The following is a 20,972-nucleotide window of genomic DNA, read 5'->3' on the forward strand; positions in this document are numbered from 1 at the left end:
TTTCTTGCCTATCTGATGAAAAAGTCAGTAGGATTGGTATTGGATATTTAACAAATTTGCGTGCAATTTTTGTTTTTTAACTGTGTACCAAATCTTGAATTGTGCAAAATTTATTATAGCTAGAACTGTAATAGTGAACTTTATCAACCAGAAACTTAAGAAATTGGTAGCTTTGATTGATTTCTTTGGGAAATTTTTTTTTAGACAGGATGTGGCTAATATGACCATTAAAGAAAGTGAATGGGCTGAAATGGCAAAAAAGAATTAGCGTCACTTTATTTGGAACATAGTTTGTTCATTTATGTATTAGTTGCATTAAAAACATGTTTTGAGTTGAGGAACAAAAGTTTGAAAACTTGGCCCATAACATCTTTTAGGAAAGTACAAGTTATCAAGCTGAACACTGTTCAGGTATCTGGAAAGTAAATATCACTAGCCATCATATAGTAGTCTGCTGTAAAACACCTGATGAAATGTGAAGGGTGTTGCAGTTTGTGCAACTACTGTAGTTAACTGATTAAGAATGGGATAAGCCAAAAAGAAAGAATATATGTCTGAAGAAAGTCTTTTTTGTTACTGTTCACTGCTTTTTATCTTCGGTTTAACTTGTTAATATGCACAAGACTCCTTTTTTAAAGTAATTTTTCCTAATTTGTCATTGCATGTTGCTTAATTGCACTTAAGGTCATTGATGTTCTACTACTTTTGTATTGCTGAGTTAATAATCCGTAATCATGCATATGTTCTCAATGGTAATGGTCGTTTTTCTCTTTAAAAGTCATGCGCTTATCATTTTTTTTAACAATCAGTGTGATCTTCAAATATTTCAACTTGTCTATTCATTTTAGGAATGCTTTATACAGTACAGTACATCTTATTAATTGAAGTCACATGGGACACTGAAATTACTATTTTTCCTGTACGGTAGGAGAAATTTGGTAGTCTTTTACATATACTGTACTGTATTGTCATTGATATTTCCTGTCCTTTTTTTCTGATATATACAAGAAGATTCAATTCTAAAGGTTTATGATTCATATTTAGCGTGCAGTTATCTTTGCTGTACTAAATTATCCCTAATTTTAGGATCATTCACATTTACTCTCTCCTAAATTAATTAAGTACTTTAATTTACTTTACAGACATTATTGGAATTTTTTTCACCTTCCTTACAAGTGATATTGAATTTTTATCCAAACTGCCGTATAATGCTTGCGCTCTCACTATTACGTATTCATGCTCAGGTTGTATGCCTTTTGTATGAATTTTGTATTTACTCTCCAGTGCTGCTTGGAAGTAATAGTAATTTCTTGTCCTATATGGTTATTAAAGACACTTCAAGTTCTTGGTACCTTGTAGGTAATTTGCACTGGTGTCATTAAGCACTGATCTAGAGGTTTGTAGACTGTGGATTCAGTTCACGAGGATTATAAGATAAACACCAGAAATGCGAAAATGCATAGAATAATGTGTAAATTTACTGAGGCTATGATAGTTTGATCTTACTTTTCTCTGTTTAGAAATGGTTGGACTTACCATTCTATTGTATTTTCCTGTTTCTTGTGACTTTCCCCTTATTAAGATGATGGTTTCTATAGATCTAGACCTTATTTTTCTTACACTTCATTCATTCTTGTATGTAATTTCCTTACCTTCCAGTTTCCACATATGGTACTGTTAATCTTTTTTTTTTGAAAAGCACATTATAGAAATTTCTTGCAATACATGTGTACTTTCAGTGTTTTGTGAAACCGAAGCCATTGCTATATATGAACTCTAAAACAGCAAGAATGAGGCTGAAGGATGAGAAGTGATGGTTTTGTAGTTATTGTAATTATTATCTTGATAGCCCAGAACAAACGTAGAACACTTCTAAAATCTGAAATTCCAGTTAGAAAATCATCATTAGAAATAACATACCATGAAACCTGAAACAAATCACATTCTTGATTTCAGTCGCTCATGCAGATCTACCTTTGGAACTTCTCTTATCATCCAAAGACATGGGGATTGGATAGTTCAAATGTGGATTATTGAGATACAAATATTCAGTTTTAAAGTAGATTTTATAAACTATGTGTATGTGTTCATGGATTGAAGAGTCGTAGTTTCCATGAAGTGCTAGGGTAGATACATGCCTAAGATGAGTGTTGCTGTGTGTGTGTAGATGTGTCAGCAAACTGCAGATGACCTTTCTATACAGGAATAGGAATTAGATAATGATGTAGAAGTTTTACCTCTGCAGCTCAAACACTTGAAATCTTTGCTTTCACTTGGATTACAAATTAAAGTACTTGTAAAAGTTTAAGTAGCAATTGCATGAACTTGTGATATATTACTTGGTGACTTCAGTCAGTCATAATTACTGGTGTTTTGATAGTTTCTGGATTTTTATAGTGTCTACTTATAGTTTTCACAGGAAGATACCATATTGAGGTTAGTTTTATGGTACAGGTACATTCTAAATACAGTACTATGAAAATTGATATCTTTACTACAGATTCACGTCACTTTACTTAGGTTTGCTGCAAAGAAATTTTTATTGTAATAAGAATGGCAACAAATTAAGGTAAGAAATGCGAAAAACAACCCTGCATTTGCAAAGCTATGTCCTAACAAGTTATCAAAATCTGCTAGTCTTGAATGTATATCTGATTATCATGGAGCATGGTGAACAAAAATTATTTACTACATTGTCTCTATTATTATTAAGTAATAGTATTTCATGAATCTATGGTCAGTGGACTGGTATAATCATTGATATTTCTGGTAATACAGTAATATTTGATAAGCCCTTTTGGAAAGTTAAGATAATTAATGTATAGATATGTTTTAGGAATGTATAAAACTGATGTATTTTACTAAAACCTACTAGAAATTATATCCAATATCATTATAAGCAATTTCTCATTTTAAGCAATCATTTCTTGTCATTGACTAATTAAATTTCTTTGTCGTTGCATATCAGGAGGTTATGGAACTTGCAAAATCACCTAAATCTCCAAAGGTATAATTTTATTTATTTCTTAAGCCTTTAAAAGTAATTCTTAGTTGCCTAGTTAATTATGCACTATATTTGCATTATTATGACACTAAATTGTGTTGTATACATTTTTCCATTTTAGATATTTGGCTATGTAGAATAGATTGATGCAGTTACTTTCATACTTCATTCTGCATACTTGAATATGGGTACAATGCAGTGCTGTAGTGTATATGTATTTTTTATTGATATATTTTTCTAAAGCAATATTTTCTTTATAGCACATATTGATATTTTACCAGTGCCTGATGTAGACAGATGTGCATGATTCTAAGTTGCAGGCTGATGATAAAACTATCAGTCTTAGTATACTTCATATTATTTTCACTATAAAGTTGTGATGTAAAAATTTTACTTTACATATTTATACAATTCAATTTTGCATGTCAGCTATAAGAAAAAGAGGTCCCAAAAACCCCGAGAATCCTTAACCCATTGCTATGATAGGGACTTGGGGATGATAGCTGGGAGGAGGTGTCCTGTTGCTTTTTTGACATTGGGCCCCTAAAGGCCTTGCACCTCAGTTACTGACGTAGTACATTGTGGTCTCTCATTTTTTTTCCTCTTTTAGTAGTTTCATTTTTCTTTCCCTCTGTTAAGGCAGACTTTGTAGTGTGGACTCTGAAATTATTTGATTTGTGGAAGGTTCTGCTCTTGGAACTTTCATGGAATTCTGAATTGGATACCAAGCCCCTCCACCAATGGGCTGGAGTGCCTGACATGGCCAAGTAGGGGGAAACTTTTTGTTGAGCCTTGCCTTCATTGCTGGGTCCAGTCATAACAGACTGGCAACCCTTGGGGCATTGAGGAAGAGGGTGTGTTCAGATTGTCTCCCATATTTGATTATGTTTTTTATTAATATTTTTTTTTATTTTTTAAGCCATTGTCAGTGGTCTTGACCATACTTAATGGCTCATTTAGCTTTGTCTAAGGAAGAGGCATTGCTTTTGTTCCTTGTAATATGTACAGGAATGAAAAGTGTTGGGATACCACACACTTTTTTTTTTTTTTTTTTTTTTTTTGAAGAAAAATCCACTGACCTACGATAGACCCGATTGATATTGAAGTGTGGCAGCACAGTTTGTTTTCACCAGATATTCCCATGACTGGGCAAAATTAGCTTTTTCTCTAACCTTATTTTAGGGAAATAGTTGCCTGTCCTCTTATGACCAAAGTTGAGTTGCGTTAGAAACACTTACCTCAGTATTACCTGCAAGATATCAAATAATTTCCTACTTGTCAACCATAAGAGTATCTTATTTTGAAGTCCTCAATAGTATCCTAAATTTATTGTTTTAATGTATGATCACTTGTAGAAAGTTACTATTACTGTATATGTACTGTATTAGCTTGTTGCTAACATTATTGGTATGGGTAATCCAGTAAATTTAAAGAACTTAAATGATTACTATTTAACAACTATAATGGTATTTCCAACTCTGTCTTGTTAGTGGAAATTGCAGCAGTTTTAATTGAAAAAATTATTGAACTGGGAGAGGTAAGATTTGAATGGTATTTAATCATTGTTTGTTGTAAAAGTGTAGATAGATTATGAAAGAATCTCTCTCTCTCTCTCTCTCTCTCTCTCTCTCTCTCTCTCTCTCTCATTATTACAACAAGAATATATGTCTTTTTGTTCAAATATGTGTTTTAATAAGAACCTAAGTGATTTTTAATTTATACGATTTAGAAAGTATATTAGATTTACATTGGAACAAAAATTTTGTTGATGCATGATCTTATATAGAAAGTGGTTTAAGGAGTTCTTATTTCCTCATCAGTCTTGTATTTGATAAAGTTATCATTTGTATGGTTATTTGGCAAATTTATTTTTTGTCTGGTAGTTAGTATAATAGTACTGTGTAGTTAGTATAGTAGAGCTGTGGTAGGATCTATATTTCTTGTAATGTATGGGTGTATTTTGTTGATTTATTCAACATAATTTTACTGTACCCATCTGTTTAAAGTCTTCAATTTTCCGTTTTGCATTCTGTGAAAAACTCGAATATATTGATGCTTTCAGTTTTGCTTAAGTTTTTGAATAGTTTGACCTCATATTCCTCATGATGCAGTATTAATAAGACTGCCATGTGATAGCTTATAACCTAAGGTGCAAGATCTGGGATTCGTTTTATTTTTAATGGTGCTTAGTGTGATTTTTCAGGTCATGATCAACATTGATGTTGACTTTCATTTTGTCATTTGTGTCAGTACTGTATTATGATTATTTTGTAAGAGTTGTTCAGGTATTATTAGAGTCTGCATAATTATTGCAAATATTTATAGATAACAGTTTGTGGATGAAGTATATTTGTTATAAGTAGCTTGAAGAATAGTGGTCAGTTTTCATTCATGCACAAAAAGTTATCATAATTGCATTGCCTGAAATTTTGCTAAAATACAGTAGTTAGGGCTGTCTGAAAACTGAACACAGTTTTATTCTAAAAGTCTAAGTGTTTCTGTCTAGTCACTGGATTGGGAAAATTTTTTGTTGAGATTTTGTGATCACTGTCCAGATCAGCTGCCTTTATCATTAAAATCTGAAGCACATGATCAGCATTTATGTTTAGTTTGGCAAACCCACTTTTAAAATGTGAGGAAGGTCATCAACTGAGCACAGTACAAGTTCTCTTGTTGTGTATGTGCAAAAATAATTTTGTATCTGTACATTTGCTTTTCATAATCTTCATTTAGTTTATTTTTGTGTATTATTTTGGATCCTTGAATTCCCCATATATTTCAGACTTATGTTTTCAATTTATTCATAATGTTAAAACTTTCAGATATTTTTCAGAATTTATGTTGTATCAGTGCAACTTTAAATTTTGATTTTTTAAAGGCTTCATATCTTTGATTTCTGTGTAGGAAATTATTTTAATATTGATTTGTAAACTATCAATTGTCTTTTTATTTTATAAATAGATTTTGGTAGATCATTTTCAGCAAATTTTCTTGTAAGCCTTGTACTGTATCTCCCCATTTTATAAAATCAACCTTTGACTCACAAGTGGTTTGTTAATGAATTATCTCAGTCGTTGGGTTAAACTGCTTGATAATGATACATGACTATACACTTATTTCAAAATTTGATTAAATTCAATCCTTATATTTAAAGTGCCCATACACTGCTAAGGGTATGCTTATCGATGCACATAGTCTACACACATCCTCTTGTAAACAGTATATACTATAAGTCACCTCTGATTATATGTAAGATAATGTAAATGGTACATGAATAAGTTTGTATAATGTTTTTTAAATGAATACTGTATTAACATTACAAAAATCTGCACATTCAGTACTGACACTACCATCATAACCCTGATTATGTAGATGGCAAAAACTCAGCAACTGTGTAACATAATCTTTTGTTCAAGACAGATTGCTTTTACATAATTACTTGAATGAGACACTTTGAACATAGAGTTAAGTACAGTACAGAGTCTCTCTCTCTGTCTCTCTTATTGGAGTCTTAATTGTGGAATAGTGAAATTAATCAAGTAAGCATAATCAACAATGAATATAGCTACACTATGACTTAGGTAAGGAGTCAGTTAGTACTAGTTTTATTGCCAAGTCATAATTATATAACAGCATATTATAAGCTGATAATAGTGATGTTTGTGAACTTAATTCTTTTATCTGTTAACATCCTCTATTTTTTGGGTGTACCTGGTGTGGAGCAAATATGTAAATTGTGTTTTGAAACTCCCTGGCTTTTGTTATTTTCTCATATATTTTATGCTTTGATTTTCAAATTCACATGAGTTAGTTGCACATAAATTGAGGGTTGACTGTATTCTTGTTATAAGGCTATGTAATACTCACAACTATCTGTTGAGACTTAGGGTAGAGTTCATTAGAAGGATTTTTCTTTAATATTTTAACTTTCTGAAGAAACATATCCAGTACTGTATTATGCACTGTACTGAGATTTTGTTAATTTTCTAATGTAAAGTTCTCTTATTTTGAATTTTTGATACATAAATGTTTTGATATAGTATGAAATTTATAAAATATTTTGCAGACTTTTTTTTACTGTGATTTTTTAGAATTGAGAAAAATTGGGTAGAAGTTGAGTATTTGAAAGTATTTCTGAATAATTTCTATTTAGTTTCCATTTCTCTTGTACATGTAATTTCTGTTTCTATTTGTAAACTTATTGATAGGTAGAGAACTGAATTTAACTATGATCATTAGTCATATACAGTAATGAGTATTGTTCTTTGCATGATGAGTATGAACAAGTGAAATAGAGGGCTGTACTTAATATAATAGAAATTATTTCAAAATATTGAATTTCAGAACAGTCTTCTATTGCTTTTTCAGAGTGGAAAGGGCAAGAAACCTGAAATTGCTACTGTGATTGCTCCATATGATGCCACAAGCAGCAACCAACTAAGTTTACAGCGAGGACAACTAGTTATGATTAGAAAGAAAACCGCTTCTGGCTGGTGGGAAGGAGAGCTGCAGGTTAGTTTACCATCTATATGAACATAGTGGTATGTAATTTCATCTTGACAATTTTTTCATTAATTTGTATACGTAACCCCTGTTTGTGAATTAGCTATGCTTGTGCTCCTTCTCTCTTTCAGTTGACTTTTAATATACATACCAGATTTGGTGCAGACGAGACATGGTCTTTTCCTTAAAAAAGTATAAAAAACCACTCATCGTCTCAATCCTTCATAGATTGTGAAGATTTGGTGTGTTTTCTATATTTTATTATTAGCAGTATTATTTCATTATAGTTGGATAGTTAACATATGTGGTAACGACAGTGTTACTTGGTGGTGATCCAAGGAGCCATAGGTGTAGCATCTTTCATATTTTTCCTCGAAGCCATTATGGTTGCGCCTATGATTTGTATGTTTTAACTGGATGTGAAATTTTTTTTTCATATTTTCATATTAAAATAATTTAGTAACAAACGAAAGATGGTGGTGATGGTGACACACCCTAGTGGCAACTATCAAAGTGTATGGAGTGGAGAGATGCAAGCAATATTAAACCTACCTAAGTTGTTGATTTATTCCGTGGACATGTTTTCAATAGAAATTCTTCAGAATGTAAACCCATGGTACAGAAGGAGTGAAGGCATTGCTGCAATATTAACCCTAAAGGGACAGGCTAAATATATATCAAGCACACCCCCAGACTGGACAAACTTTAAGGTTGGCCAATTTAAGAAAAAACACATCAGTGGAAAGAGGAAGATATGCAAATGCACATGATGTAAGAAAAAAAGTTCTAAATATTTTTACCTCCCTTCCACGTGAAGTTGAAAGTGACTATTTACAACCCAATGTGGGGCCTCTTTGACAAGATGCTCGTAAAAATGTTAATTTTACCAAGGTATGCATGTTTTCTAATTTATTTTATTTTTTTAAATTATAATTACAGCTAACAAAATATCATAGATAAGAACTAAAATCAGTAATAAATTCTGAGTATGTTTATTGTAAAATATTTACAAGATTTATTATTTTTTTTGTGAGGCATACATGTTTTTTCTAACATTTCTTTGCACTTTTCTTTGCAAAATTACAATTATAGCTGACATACTATCATAAAAGATAAGAACTAAAACCAACAGCAATCCGTGGGTATATTTATGAGCAAATAAATAAAAAGACATCCTGGAGCAGCAGCAGAGACAGTACATTCCTCTCTGAAATCTCAAGGCATACTGATTGATGTCTCTCCTGAGCTTGGCTATTATAGTTGCTATAAGTCATTTATGGACCATTGAAGTGCTATGAACATCTTTCCCGCTAAATTCATCCAAACCAAATGGCGCATAATATTAATGCTCATATGAGTCATCCCGTCCATCACCCAAAACCTGTTATAGATATTCATATGAGGATTCCCGTCCATTAGGGGTTAAGTTCAAGCTGGATGTCATAACCTTTGCCAAAGAACTTGGGGATAGGGTTGCTGAACATTTTTTGGTTCACCACAAACTTGATATGCTTTTCCTCAAAACTTAAGTTTTTCTTCAAAATATCTTTGTATAATACAAGGGGCTACATCTGATACCTGAGCCAATATGGTAAATGAAATGTTAAAAGTGACTTTGTGCTATGGGGACCAACTGCTTAAAGAAGCAAAAGCCTCATTTATTGGAGTGAGGCTATAGTATTCATATCAGGAATTAAGAACACCATATGCTTCTTTGACCTATTCATTTTTTGCTTCTTTAAATTGAAGGAAAATATTGAGAATTTCAGATGCCTATTCCTTCTCTACAGTAATACGTCCAGCTTTGTTTTGAGTGCTTGCATTTTTGGTGTTATGGTGTTTTTGTTAAGAGTTATAAAGTTGAAAATAAAAATCGAGTTACATCAGCTTATGAAATTTTATGTCGGTCAGCAACAAATTTTAAGGAGAATGTTACAGTTCACAGTGTAAGCAAAAAATCATAAGCACCAGTAAATACTAATGACAGGATAAAAAGAGAAACTAGAGCATGAAAATAAATATAAATTGAATCACTGTAGAAAGGATGCTGAGATGGAAAATAAGTAACCTGCACAATATCACAAATTATAATTAATGAAAATCGTCACTGAAGATTTTCCCATTAACTGTGGTAACTTAAAGTACATGTCTAGTAAGGAAACTCAAACAAGCAGTCCCAGAGTGCAAAGGAATAATGGAAATTACTCAAGGAAACAAGGGAAAACAGAATACACAGTAACATTTATTGACAAGGAATGCCACTTGCCCAGAGCACAAAACAATTATTAAAACGTTTAGAAATTTTTTTTACTGCAAATGGTAAATATTATTATGAAGACAAATAGTACAGTATATGAATGGCTCAAAACAAATAGTACAGTATATGAATGGCTCAAAACAGTCTCTAAAATAACATTAATCCTGGTTTAGCAACTTGAAATACACCAGGAATAAATTATGTCTCAAGGAAGAATTGACATGTATGATAATTCTGGAGGTGATGTTAGAGCATCCATAGTAGGGTCTTTATTATTCAGTATTTAACGCCATTGCACAGGGGAGCCATTTGCACAGAATTGAGGCCGTTTATGATTAATGGTTTCAAATGAAAGCAGATTAAACACACATCCAACATCAGTTAAAAAATAAACATTGAGAAGAGGTATTATCCCAACATGCTTGCTTAATCATCACTTCTGACCCAGTATCCATCTGGGTAGTACGTATTAATATTTCAGCAACGAGATATTGTAAATGAACACCAAACTTTCAGTCCATTTTGAATGTAAAGTATATGATGTTCAGCAACAGTATAAAATATTAATTGAGGATATGGTAATTTATTTTATTCTTTCTTTAAAAGGGTTAGTTTTGTGAGAATATAGAATTTTAGATTGGTTAATATTTCTTTTGAGGAGAACTAGCTAACCCTTGCTGGTATCTTAATGCAAAGCTGTGCATTCATTCATATTTTTATATTTGCAGTTGTCTGATAAAATTTATTTTACAGGCTAAGGGCAAAAAACGTCAAATTGGTTGGTTCCCAGCAACTTACGTCAAAGTCCTGGGAGGATCATCCCGTTCTACTCCAGTTTCCATGGAACTTACGAACAGAGAAGATGCCCCTCCAGATGAGGTGGTCACACCTACAAATGCAAACCCAATTACACAAGTCACTATTACTCCTCCAACTGATGCACCCATGACAGGGCCGAATGATGCTTCAAATGGTATGAATTTTTAACAATTCCCAATTATTTTCATATGGATTACATAATTTTATGGATACGAATAGTTTGCATAGCCTGCTTCACAGTTCTAAAAGTAGTAATGGAGTGGTGGTTGCTGTGAAATCCAAAAGTGCACATTCAATGCCATACATCCCATTGTAATATACAGTACTTAGTTGGAGAGGAATTAATCAAAAGATTTCATATTAATATTATTGCTGAATTATTTTTTGTCTCCTCTAAAGTTGGTGGTTATAGTTTCACTATTAACAAAACTAAATGCACCCAGCAAATTTTAATATTATAATAGATAGTGTTTGTTCCAGTGCAATGGGAACACTAAACTAAGCTTCCATAAATGGAGTTACTTGCTCAGGGCACACTTCAGCTGTCTTACTCAAAAGCAAAATCCTATCACTTAGTCCCGTGGCCTATCACAACTTCATGCAGTCTATCTCATCAACTGTGACTCATCCATCGGTGTTTCAAGTTTTCTTTGACCGTTTCCCATTTCCATTGCTGACATCACCTATGTGCATGTCATGAGTGCGAGAATAATTCGATGTGTGTCTTTCTTGTCTCGCTTGTGATAGATCCCCCTCCCAATATCCATATTTTGTGCTTTTTGTGCAGTAGTGCATTTGTTCTGAGGCAAGAGATCTTTATCAGTTTTTTCTTTGTCTGTGGTATGCAAGCTATGTGGGTGACCTGTCTTCATCTCATGGTGTTGAGCATCCTGTTTGAACCCCAAGTGTGTGAAATGGCTACTTTGGAGGATAGTAAGCTTGATTTTAGGCATTGTACAGGCAAGGATAAACAATGTACATTAAGTTTTTGACCCCCTAGTGGTCGACCCGTAGTCTGTTTGTATTTCGTGCAGAGGGAAAAAATGTGCAACAGAGGAACAATGTGAGGAATGTGTTGATTGGCAATTTGTAGTAGATGCTCTACAAGATGAGGAGGCAAAAGAGAACTGCTACACCCTCTAGGGAGGGCTATCATAAACCCTTTGCCAGTGCCTCCTTTAGACCTCCTTCGACTCCTCCTACATCCTACATCCTCCCCTCTCCCTCCTCCTTCAGGAAGTGCATAGACTCTGGAGTAGAAGACAATTCAGCATGTCCTGAACTACTTCGCTACCCAAAGTCAGTCTGGGCAGCTTCCAGTGTCTGGAGTCTCAGCTTCCCTCTTTAGTCCTAGGAAATTGGAACTAGCCTCCTCCAGAAGGTTCATCCTTCTCAACGGCATCGACAAAGGCTATACAGTAAACTCCCCGTATTCGCGTCCTCATGACTCTCGGACTCACCTATTCGCAGATTTCTCTATGGGACATATATACACATTATTCGCGGAAAATTTGCCCATTCGCAGTATTTTTCACCGAGAAATATTCACTAATTACTGTATTTTCATATCATTTTCGTGACTAAATGCACTTTTTGTGATAAAAATAGTAAAATACTCAGGTATAAGCATTTTTATTTTAGAGTTTTTTTTGTGTTTGAACTATCAAAATAGGCAGTTCTAAGTGTTTTTAGAGGGGTTTTAAGTATTCGCGGGTTTTAGCTATTCGCGGGGGGGCTGTGGTATGCATCCCCTGCAAATACAGGGGGTTTACTGTATAGCAGTGCAAGGCAGCAGCCACCAAGAAGAGGACAGGTCCTTCTCCTCCATATGCACCATCACACCTGTCAATGCCTTCCAGGTAAGGCCTGCTATGCTGTTATGTAGCAGCTGTCACAGGCAGGTATGTTCAGTGCTCCTCACCTGTCAGATGTTCTGCGAGTAATCACACAACCAGTTGTTTCCCTACATGCAAAGTTGGACATTAAGGACTGGTCTAAGGAAGTCATCTTTGTCATTGGTCATGATGAGGGAGGGACAGTATTAGGTGATGTCTTTGCCTAAACTTTTTATGCTACTTGCTCCTCAATACTCAGTGTGCACCTCCTTCCTAGCTCACATTCTGTTGCATTTCAGATGACAGATCCAGTTCCCATTACATTAGTTCTTTGTGCGCCTCACCTGTGGACTGGCCCACTTATGCTCATACTCATTCATTTTTGCTCACATCTCTGTGTGTGCTGAACTCTCACCCTGCTCCATGAGAAGCCTACCTGTTCAAATGCTGCTCTGCCGATGGCCTGTCCAGCAGATGTCCCTATGACCTGCAAAGACATTTATGTGGCAAGGCCCATTCAAGTATCACTCTTTTTCAGAATTCACTTCTTTTTGGTAGGAAGAAAATAAGCCTTAATTCCTTCAGACACCAAGACCGTGATGGCCATTACTCCAGTCGTCATCCAGCTGTGATGGTGGTCAAGCCTATGTTCCTGTGTGTGAGAGCATGATAGGGATCATGAGACAGTCACCATGGGAAGAGCTCTGATTGTGACTATTCATTTATAAACAAGGACCAGCATTGTTCCAGAGATGCCAGGGCACTAATTTTTAACATTAGCAGCAGGTTATCATCATTGAGAAATCAGGTTACTCATAGCAAATGAATTGAGTGACCAGAAAAATCTCATCTTCCATGGTCCAGACATCATAGGGCGCCAGATATCCCTTCAAGGATGTCTTCAGCCTTCTACTCAGTAGGATGACTCCAACTAGAAAGCGGTGGTTACCCATTTAGCCCAGTAAAGGAGGATGGCTTAGATTGAGTCCCGTGGTAAGAGAAGTAGAAGGGAGAGTGGGAGGTACTTCCCATTGAAAGGTTTTCTTTTAATAGAGGCTTTTCTTCTTCAGAAACACTGGAGATGAGAGCAAAGTGTAGTAGATGCCATAGCTAGTTGTTTCTTGGAGAGATTACAGACTTTGAACTGCAAGGTAAGATTGATTATCTGTAAGCTAGAATCAAGGTGTTAGTGACGAAGGCTGAGGATAAAAATTTTCAACCTCAGCCTGCTGAAATGCTCTGTATGACAAACTGCTATAAGGATAGAAATAGTAATCAGTGCAGTGATCCATCTGGAGGGGGGTTCTAGCATCCCTCAGTCTCAAGGATAAAGCTTCTGCACTCCTGGTTACCCAGCTTCAGTAGTTTGTTGTTTTGGAAAGGAAGGTTTATCACTTTTAATCACTTGTAACTGAAATTTCGTGGGGCTAGGGATACCAGCTCCATGATAAAATTTAAAATCCATAAAATAACTCTTGACCACTCCAAACCTTGAGTCCTAATACTGTACATTGTACTGTTGGCCATAAACACTACAGATATTTAACATAAGTAAAAAGAACTTTTCTTTAATTTTTGCAATGTACAGTACAGTATCAACACTGCAGGGTTAAAGAGAAAGAAAGAGGGAATGTATATACAGTCCAGCCTCTTGAAACCGGCGCCCTTGGGACCAGGTAACTGCTGGACCACAGATAATCCCAGATGACAGAAATCAACCCTAAAAAACCCCTATGCCTATGTAAACAAAGTCTTGATGGCTCATTCTACATACATACTATATTGCTGTGTTATCAAAAATAGGACAAAGTTTATGAATAATCACTGGTATTAGTTAGGTTTAGTTCCTTATGGAAATTCTGGCCTGCTCCATAAACATCTCCCTGGAAATGCTTACCCTTTGCTACATCGGAGCTTAAATCACTTTATAAATGGACTCTCGAATTTCCATTTCCTGGTACCTTTCGGTGTTTTCCGGCATTGCAAACTTTTCTGGCTTTAGTTTTCAGCAAAAACTTAAAAATCTGCTGCTTTTGTTTCTTTAAAGCTGCACATTGTGTGAGAGAGAGAGAGAGAGAGAGAGAGAGAGAGAGAGAGAGAGAGAGAGAGAGACCATTTCCCTAGTTAGGTTGTTACACCAATAGATATCCATTTGTAAAAGCCAAATAATACAGTTGTATTAAGAATAATCATAACTAATAAAACTATTTTGTTTTACATACTGTATGCAATTATATTTCATGCATTACAGACCCCCACCTATTGACGGTTCTGGATTTGCGGCTTCACCTACTTGTGAATTTCTCTGTGGAACATATTTACACATTATTCATGTGTGTGTGTGTTTGAGAGAGAGAGAGAGAGAGAGAGAGAGACCATTTCCCTAGTTAGGTTGTTACACCAATCGATATCCATTTGTAAAAGCCAAATAATACAGTTGTATTAAGACTAATCATAACTAATAAAACTATTTTGTTTTACATACTGTATGCAATTATATTTCATGCATTACAGACCCCCACCTATTGACGGTTCTGGATTTGCGGCTTCACCTACTCGTGAATTTCTCTGTGGAACATATTTACACATTATTCATGGAAAATTTGCCTATTCACAGTATTTTTCTTAGGGAAATGTTCACAAATTACTGTATTTTCATGTAATTTTCATGATTAATTGCACTTTTTTACGATAAAACTATTAAAATATTCAGATATAAGCATTTTTAGAGGGGTTTTGGTGATTTGAACTACAAAATAGGCAGTTATAAGCATTTTTAGAGGGTTTTTAACTATTTGCGGATTTGAGCTATTTATTGGGGTAGTGGTACGCATCCCCCAGGAATCCCTGGCGTCAACTGTATTGTCTTATTATTGTTTCGTAATTTATGAACGTAGTGATCAGCTGCCATTGAGGTATTTTGGGAATGTAGATGCTGAAAAAGGACAAAAAAGAACCAACCACCACTGCCAGATTAATACGGTATACCAGTTCCTACCGGTGTCGGTGACCCTGGTAGTTGTGACGCCAGATAACCCACAATTCATCAATCAGTTACCAGTTCCTACCTGATTTTTTTGTTCTCAAAACCTATCATGTTTAACAAAGTGCAAGCTATATGGAATGAGGAATTTTAGGATGAGAAATTAAGAGATTAAACTCACTGCTTATTGTGTTTTCTACATTCCTTAAACAATGCCACACTGACTTATATTTACCCAATCTTTGAACAGGTCACACTCATTTGGCCCCGGAGTATTTGGTGAATAACCCCCTAGACCCAGTTGGTTTGGAAACTAAGTGTGATCAATAGCAAACACTAATAGAGAATGAGAGAAAACCCATGAACTTAACTCATGTTTACAATGCAGCTGCTTGGTTTGTGTGGCATATTGCCTAAATTTTGAGCTGTGTAAATGGTGTCCAGATCACATGGCACATTTTGTGTCTTCACATACAAAGTGAAATGCTGAAATATAATTTGAACAAACCAGTTGGTTACTCTTAGCTTTTATAGTCTCTGACACTTGTCGGTTCATCCAAGCCTTTTTGAATCAAGGATGTTACATTCCATTAATTCGAAATGCCTGGAAGTCTGGCGAATGAACATCACTATTGTTAAGTAAATCAGAGGCATGGTCTCATTCCTTTGCTCTGTCATGATCAGGAAGAGAGTACCCAGGTTAGCCAAACTACCAGTTAGTTCAAAGATTTACTCAGAATCCTCCCTCCAAAGTAAGCCTCCCATATACTAAAGACTAAAGTTTTGTATTTGTGTAGGAACAAATGACAGATTTTCAGGTTTTGTATTTGTGTAGGAACAAATGACAGATTTTCAAAATAATTTATATTTTTCCTAACATACAAACCTGAGGTCTTTACATAAAGGGCCCACCTCTTACCACCCCTCATTCTCTTACCTGCGCCAAAAGGTAAACTGCATAGAATTGAATGTGCACTGACCTGGTGGGCTGTGCTTCCACCCCTACCATCAGTAGCTATTAACATAACCACCTCGCAAGAGTTTAATGGTCGGTTTTCCAGCTCGCTGAAAGTTAATCCCGTATGTAAAAACCTCAGGTTTTATATTAGGAAAAATACAGATTACTTAAAAAATTTGTCATATTGGGAGATAATTCTGTTGCTGTTAGATTTATGGTATGGTTGCTAATTGTGACGAGTCCAAATATTCAACGTTTATTGAACAACAGTATAAAACTACATGTACACTAATGAATAGAGAATGGAAATATTCCAAACTCTGTGTGCTTTCTATTTGATTACAGTATTCTGGTTAAACAGCTCAGTAATGACAGTTGAACACATTATGATAAAAGTGAAATTTAACACTAATGATGGTGATACTTCAATACCTTATGACCTAAGTACGTATGTTGAAATACATGGAATGTTGCATAATTGTGTAATTTGGAGACATACAGGGTAACAGAGTAGGTAAGGCAGTTGAATATACTGTACATTTAACCTACCTGATAAAGAGTGCTTGTGAAACATCTCTTGTTGATTTAGGGAGTCATGTAGTTTTTTAGTTCGCTCTAAATCTAATACTGTGTGTACAGTTATCAAATTTTATCTATAAGGTAATCTGTTAAATAAGCATTAAGTTTGCTAGAATTGTGACCTTTGTACCGATCATATTAATTATAATTGAAGTGGTTTTGTCACACTCTTAACTTCATTATAAGGGCTTTGTTTGAAGCTCCTGGTCCGTTTAAACTGATGAATCATATTTAGATGATTGATAGTAGTGCTTAAGTATATTATGTAAATACAGTAGTTTTTTTGTGCTTGGCTGTAATTTACATCATCTGATTAGGTATTGGTAAGTTAGCTTAATTGTATTTCCAGTTGAAGTTAGTGGAGAATAACAAATTTATTACTGTGTTATTTTTAAATTATCTTTTATTCTAGATATTATTGGTTTCTTTATTTTGTCTGAATTACTGTGGTATCTGCTTGCAGGTTTTGCTGAGCAAGTGGAAGCTCTTTATCCATACACAGCTATGAATGAGGATGAGCTGACATTTGAAGCTGGTGCCATCATCTCTGTAATTGACAAAGAAGATGCAGCATGGTGGAAAGGAACTATAAATGGAATTATTGGTGTATTTCCTTCCAATTATGTGCAGCCATTTACTGGAGTCTCAACTGTGGGTGCAGTCACCTCTCCTGATATTGAAGACTCTCTCTGCTGTGAGTAGAACTCCTTTTTTTCTAAGCTTTTCATATTTTTAACTTTGGGAATGTGAATCAGAATCTTCACCATTTAAGCTCAGAGAAATTGGTCCAGTTCATCTCCATTTAAGCTTGGGAAGGTGTGCTTTTTGGTTTTATTTACTCATGAAATATTTATGAAAGTTTCATTTAAGGTATTTAGAAGAAGGGAAGTTCGCTTTTTTTTATGTTCAGCAGTTTGTTTGCATTTTATTGCTGGTAAATTTTTGGAAAGTTTGAATATAAAATGCACATTAATGTACAAGTGCAGAAGCTTAGGATATTCTTTGGAGTCATATATAGCCTTAGTTGCACAGATTTTCAGAAAAAATTTCTTAGTCATTTGGTAAGTTTAATAGGTATTTTTAGAAAACAGCTGTACAGGACCCCCATTAGAAGCATAAGGCTGGTTTTAAGATATTGTTTGTATGAATCTTTTTACAGTTAAAACACACACACACACACACACACACACACTAACACTGCTATTTTCTTTTGTAAATATTCCTTCAATCATATTGCATAATATGTAGGCAGATGAATGTAGTTGCCTGAAGGGACACAGTGCTTTTTATATGACTTCCTTTTGCTGTCAGCAAGACACCATCCAGATATAAGAAACATAGCCTATAAGTGTTCAGCAATTTCATACAAAGTAATTAATAGCTCATCTTAACCATTATTTTATAATTATCATCAGTTAGAATGTTAATATATTTAGTAAATTTTAGAGAGATATCTGCAAAATGAATTGTTCCCAAAACAAGCACAGTACCTCCTGTATAGCCTACCAAAAATGTTGTTCTACTGTACTTGCCTATGCTTATAAGATATGTAAAATACTGTACTCAAAAGTCACGTAATATAAAAAAAAAACTAAGTAACATTGCTTTAAATTTTTTTATAGAAAAATATTTTATTTGAAAGAGAAAGAGAAAGCAGTGTGTGCATATTGTGTGCATTTAATAGACTTCAGTAAAAATCCCAAACCATATTAAATACCTTGTATATATTAAAATATTGTGTACTCCTACCCCGAAGACAATTAAATATAAATGGCAGACCATTAGCTATGTACCCACATCATTTAAAATGCCAAACTATACAAAATAAATACATACAGTATATTTTGTGTACAAGCAGTCCCCGGTTAACGACGGGTTCCGTTCCCGGCCAAGCGGTGATAACCAAAATTCATCCATAACGAGAACATCACAGTAATTATAGTGATAAATGGCGTTTGCGATGCTGTAAGCACCAATTGGCATTCAAAACCACTTACCGACGCCGATAGACTGCTTACCAAAGCAGATAAACTGCTTACCAGCACCAAAAATTCCTTAACTACACCAATAAAAGGCCGCCGATGGTGATAAACCACCTACTGACGCTGATTAACTGCCTACCAGTGCCGAAAATCTGGTTAACAATTTCGTTAACCAAGAGCCATAAAACCGAAAGGCCGTTAACCAATGCCGCTGATGAGCGGGGACTGCCTTAATCTTACATAGAAGGTGACGCTGAGAAGCATAGTGATACCCCAGTGTTGTTTTGGTAATTCAGGACATCTTAGGCTGAGCCAGAATTGCAGAATTCATGGCCAAAATTACAACTTATGATCCTATCATACACCAAGGATTACTGATTTATGTGGTTTGTTCAGGGATAAGGATATGAAGCAAATTGATATATACATTTCCATGTGCCATGACAGCTGTGTGGGTGCCCTTGATGGCTCTGCCATCCTCATGCTCTTTGTTGGCTGACTTGCACTACCTCTTGGATAATTCCCTTGCCTCTTGGCAACTGATGACCCCAGTTGCCGTAGTCCTCTTCTAGCCAATCTTTGATTATTTCATCAGTTTAGGATTGACCATCTTTTGGAGGGCAGCATGGAAATCATAGGATTGAAATCTACCAGTCATTAGCATCTTCAGTTCCCTCCAGCAGTTTACATGCAGTGCTCATTGTACAGTAGTTTGTATCAGAGCCTCCCATGCTGCTGCCCAGTTGAGTATGGCAGACTACAAGTTGTACCGATTTCAATTTTCAAGAGTTTTTTTCTGGTATCATCTTCATTCTAATGCATTGATCAGTACCAACCACTCAGTAAGATACATAACCCCCCTGGTGTATAAACTTTACTAAGGCTGATGTATTTTAGGGAGGACAGTGCGCTTAATCCTGCACTCTTCTGTCATTAGATCTTCCTCAGACAGGTGTGCAGCACAGTTTTCCATCAAGAATGATGGTTCTGACACAGTCTGGATGGATTTTAAGTGCATTTTCTTGATGGTTCCTTATCTCCTTGAATGCAAGGATTAAGCAATAGGACTTGATAATATTCATTGTGAATCATGCCTTATGTGATGAAAATGCTATAATAGAGTGGCAGCAAGGGTATGTCCTTTATATCCCTTGGCTGTCTAGAAGTTCCAACAACACACCTTGAGGTGGTGAAAGCCATCAGCATTGGCAAAACAAGGTGCCGAAATCCTTCAGGCCAAGGACATCGTGACTTCCTGCCATCGCTTTAATGTTTTGATGTAGGGGCTTCAAAAACAAGTAAGTCTCATCGAAGTTGTAAATTTGCATGAGGACTGTACATTCTTTTTTCAGCAGATCCAAGAATTCTGGCAGAAATTGTCTGCTTCTTCGGTGGGTGCAATCACTGCCTCTCCAATGATTTTCCTGTCACGTAACCCATACCAGGTATAGAAACACCATAGCCACCCATTTGATGCTGCCTTTTGTATCTCTGTTTCACTTATTATCACACATGCACTTTTTTGTTACAAAAGCCTCCCAGAGACAGCTTCCTCATTCTCCAGTTTGCTATGGTAGATTGCCTTGTGTGTGGCCATAGCAGTATGAAGTTTCAAGGCATCAGAGCTGTATTATTTGGCAAAGCCTCACTTGGTATCTGGCATTTCACATGTTGCTCATTGATTGCCTACTGCAACTGAAATGTTCTCAGACCTGATCAACAGTCCATCAATTTTTTCTATAATTGGTTCAGAAGGTCTAACTTATGGGAAACTTAAATAGTTCCTCTTTTGTTTTGACTTGTCAACAATATGAAGCATGACATGTACAATAATATAACTTTCTGAAATGGAAAAACATCACATGTTTCTTTTAAAACATGATGAACAATTAGTTTCACAAATGGTATACTTTTAAGGTAGTTTATATGACTTTTTGCCAAGAATTTTAGAATTTTAAAGCACGTGTTCACACAATGAACAAAGAAGCATTGTGCAATCGGTTAAAAAAATTCATGTAAGGGACTATTTTTATTTGTTGATTAACAATGATT

General features: G+C 35.1%; 1 protein-coding gene across 25 annotated transcripts in view; it reads left to right on the plus strand.

Annotated features, from left to right (window-relative positions):
* LOC136847770 (intersectin-1-like) overlaps positions 1-20,972 on the plus strand; it is a 189,529-nt gene that overhangs the window by 86,592 nt on the left and 81,965 nt on the right. For 17 of the 25 annotated variants that reach the window (XR_010855833.1, XR_010855834.1, XM_067119653.1 and 14 more), the window contains 4 exons: positions 2,969-3,007; positions 7,373-7,516; positions 10,518-10,737; positions 17,402-17,632. Coding sequence is in view for 23 of the 25 variants with exons in the window: in XM_067119653.1 (XP_066975754.1) it covers positions 2,969-3,007; positions 7,373-7,516; positions 10,518-10,737; positions 17,402-17,632 (634 nt within the window). In the remaining 2 variants the exon portion in view is untranslated. The remainder of the gene's footprint in view (positions 1-2,968; positions 3,008-7,372; positions 7,517-10,517; positions 10,738-17,401; positions 17,633-20,972) is intronic. The other 8 variants (XM_067119672.1, XM_067119657.1, XM_067119662.1 and 5 more) reach the window with 1 other exon arrangement.

This window comes from Macrobrachium rosenbergii, chromosome 17 (assembly GCF_040412425.1).
Source record: "Macrobrachium rosenbergii isolate ZJJX-2024 chromosome 17, ASM4041242v1, whole genome shotgun sequence".
In the NCBI taxonomy this organism is placed as follows: Eukaryota; Metazoa; Arthropoda; class Malacostraca; order Decapoda; family Palaemonidae; genus Macrobrachium; species Macrobrachium rosenbergii.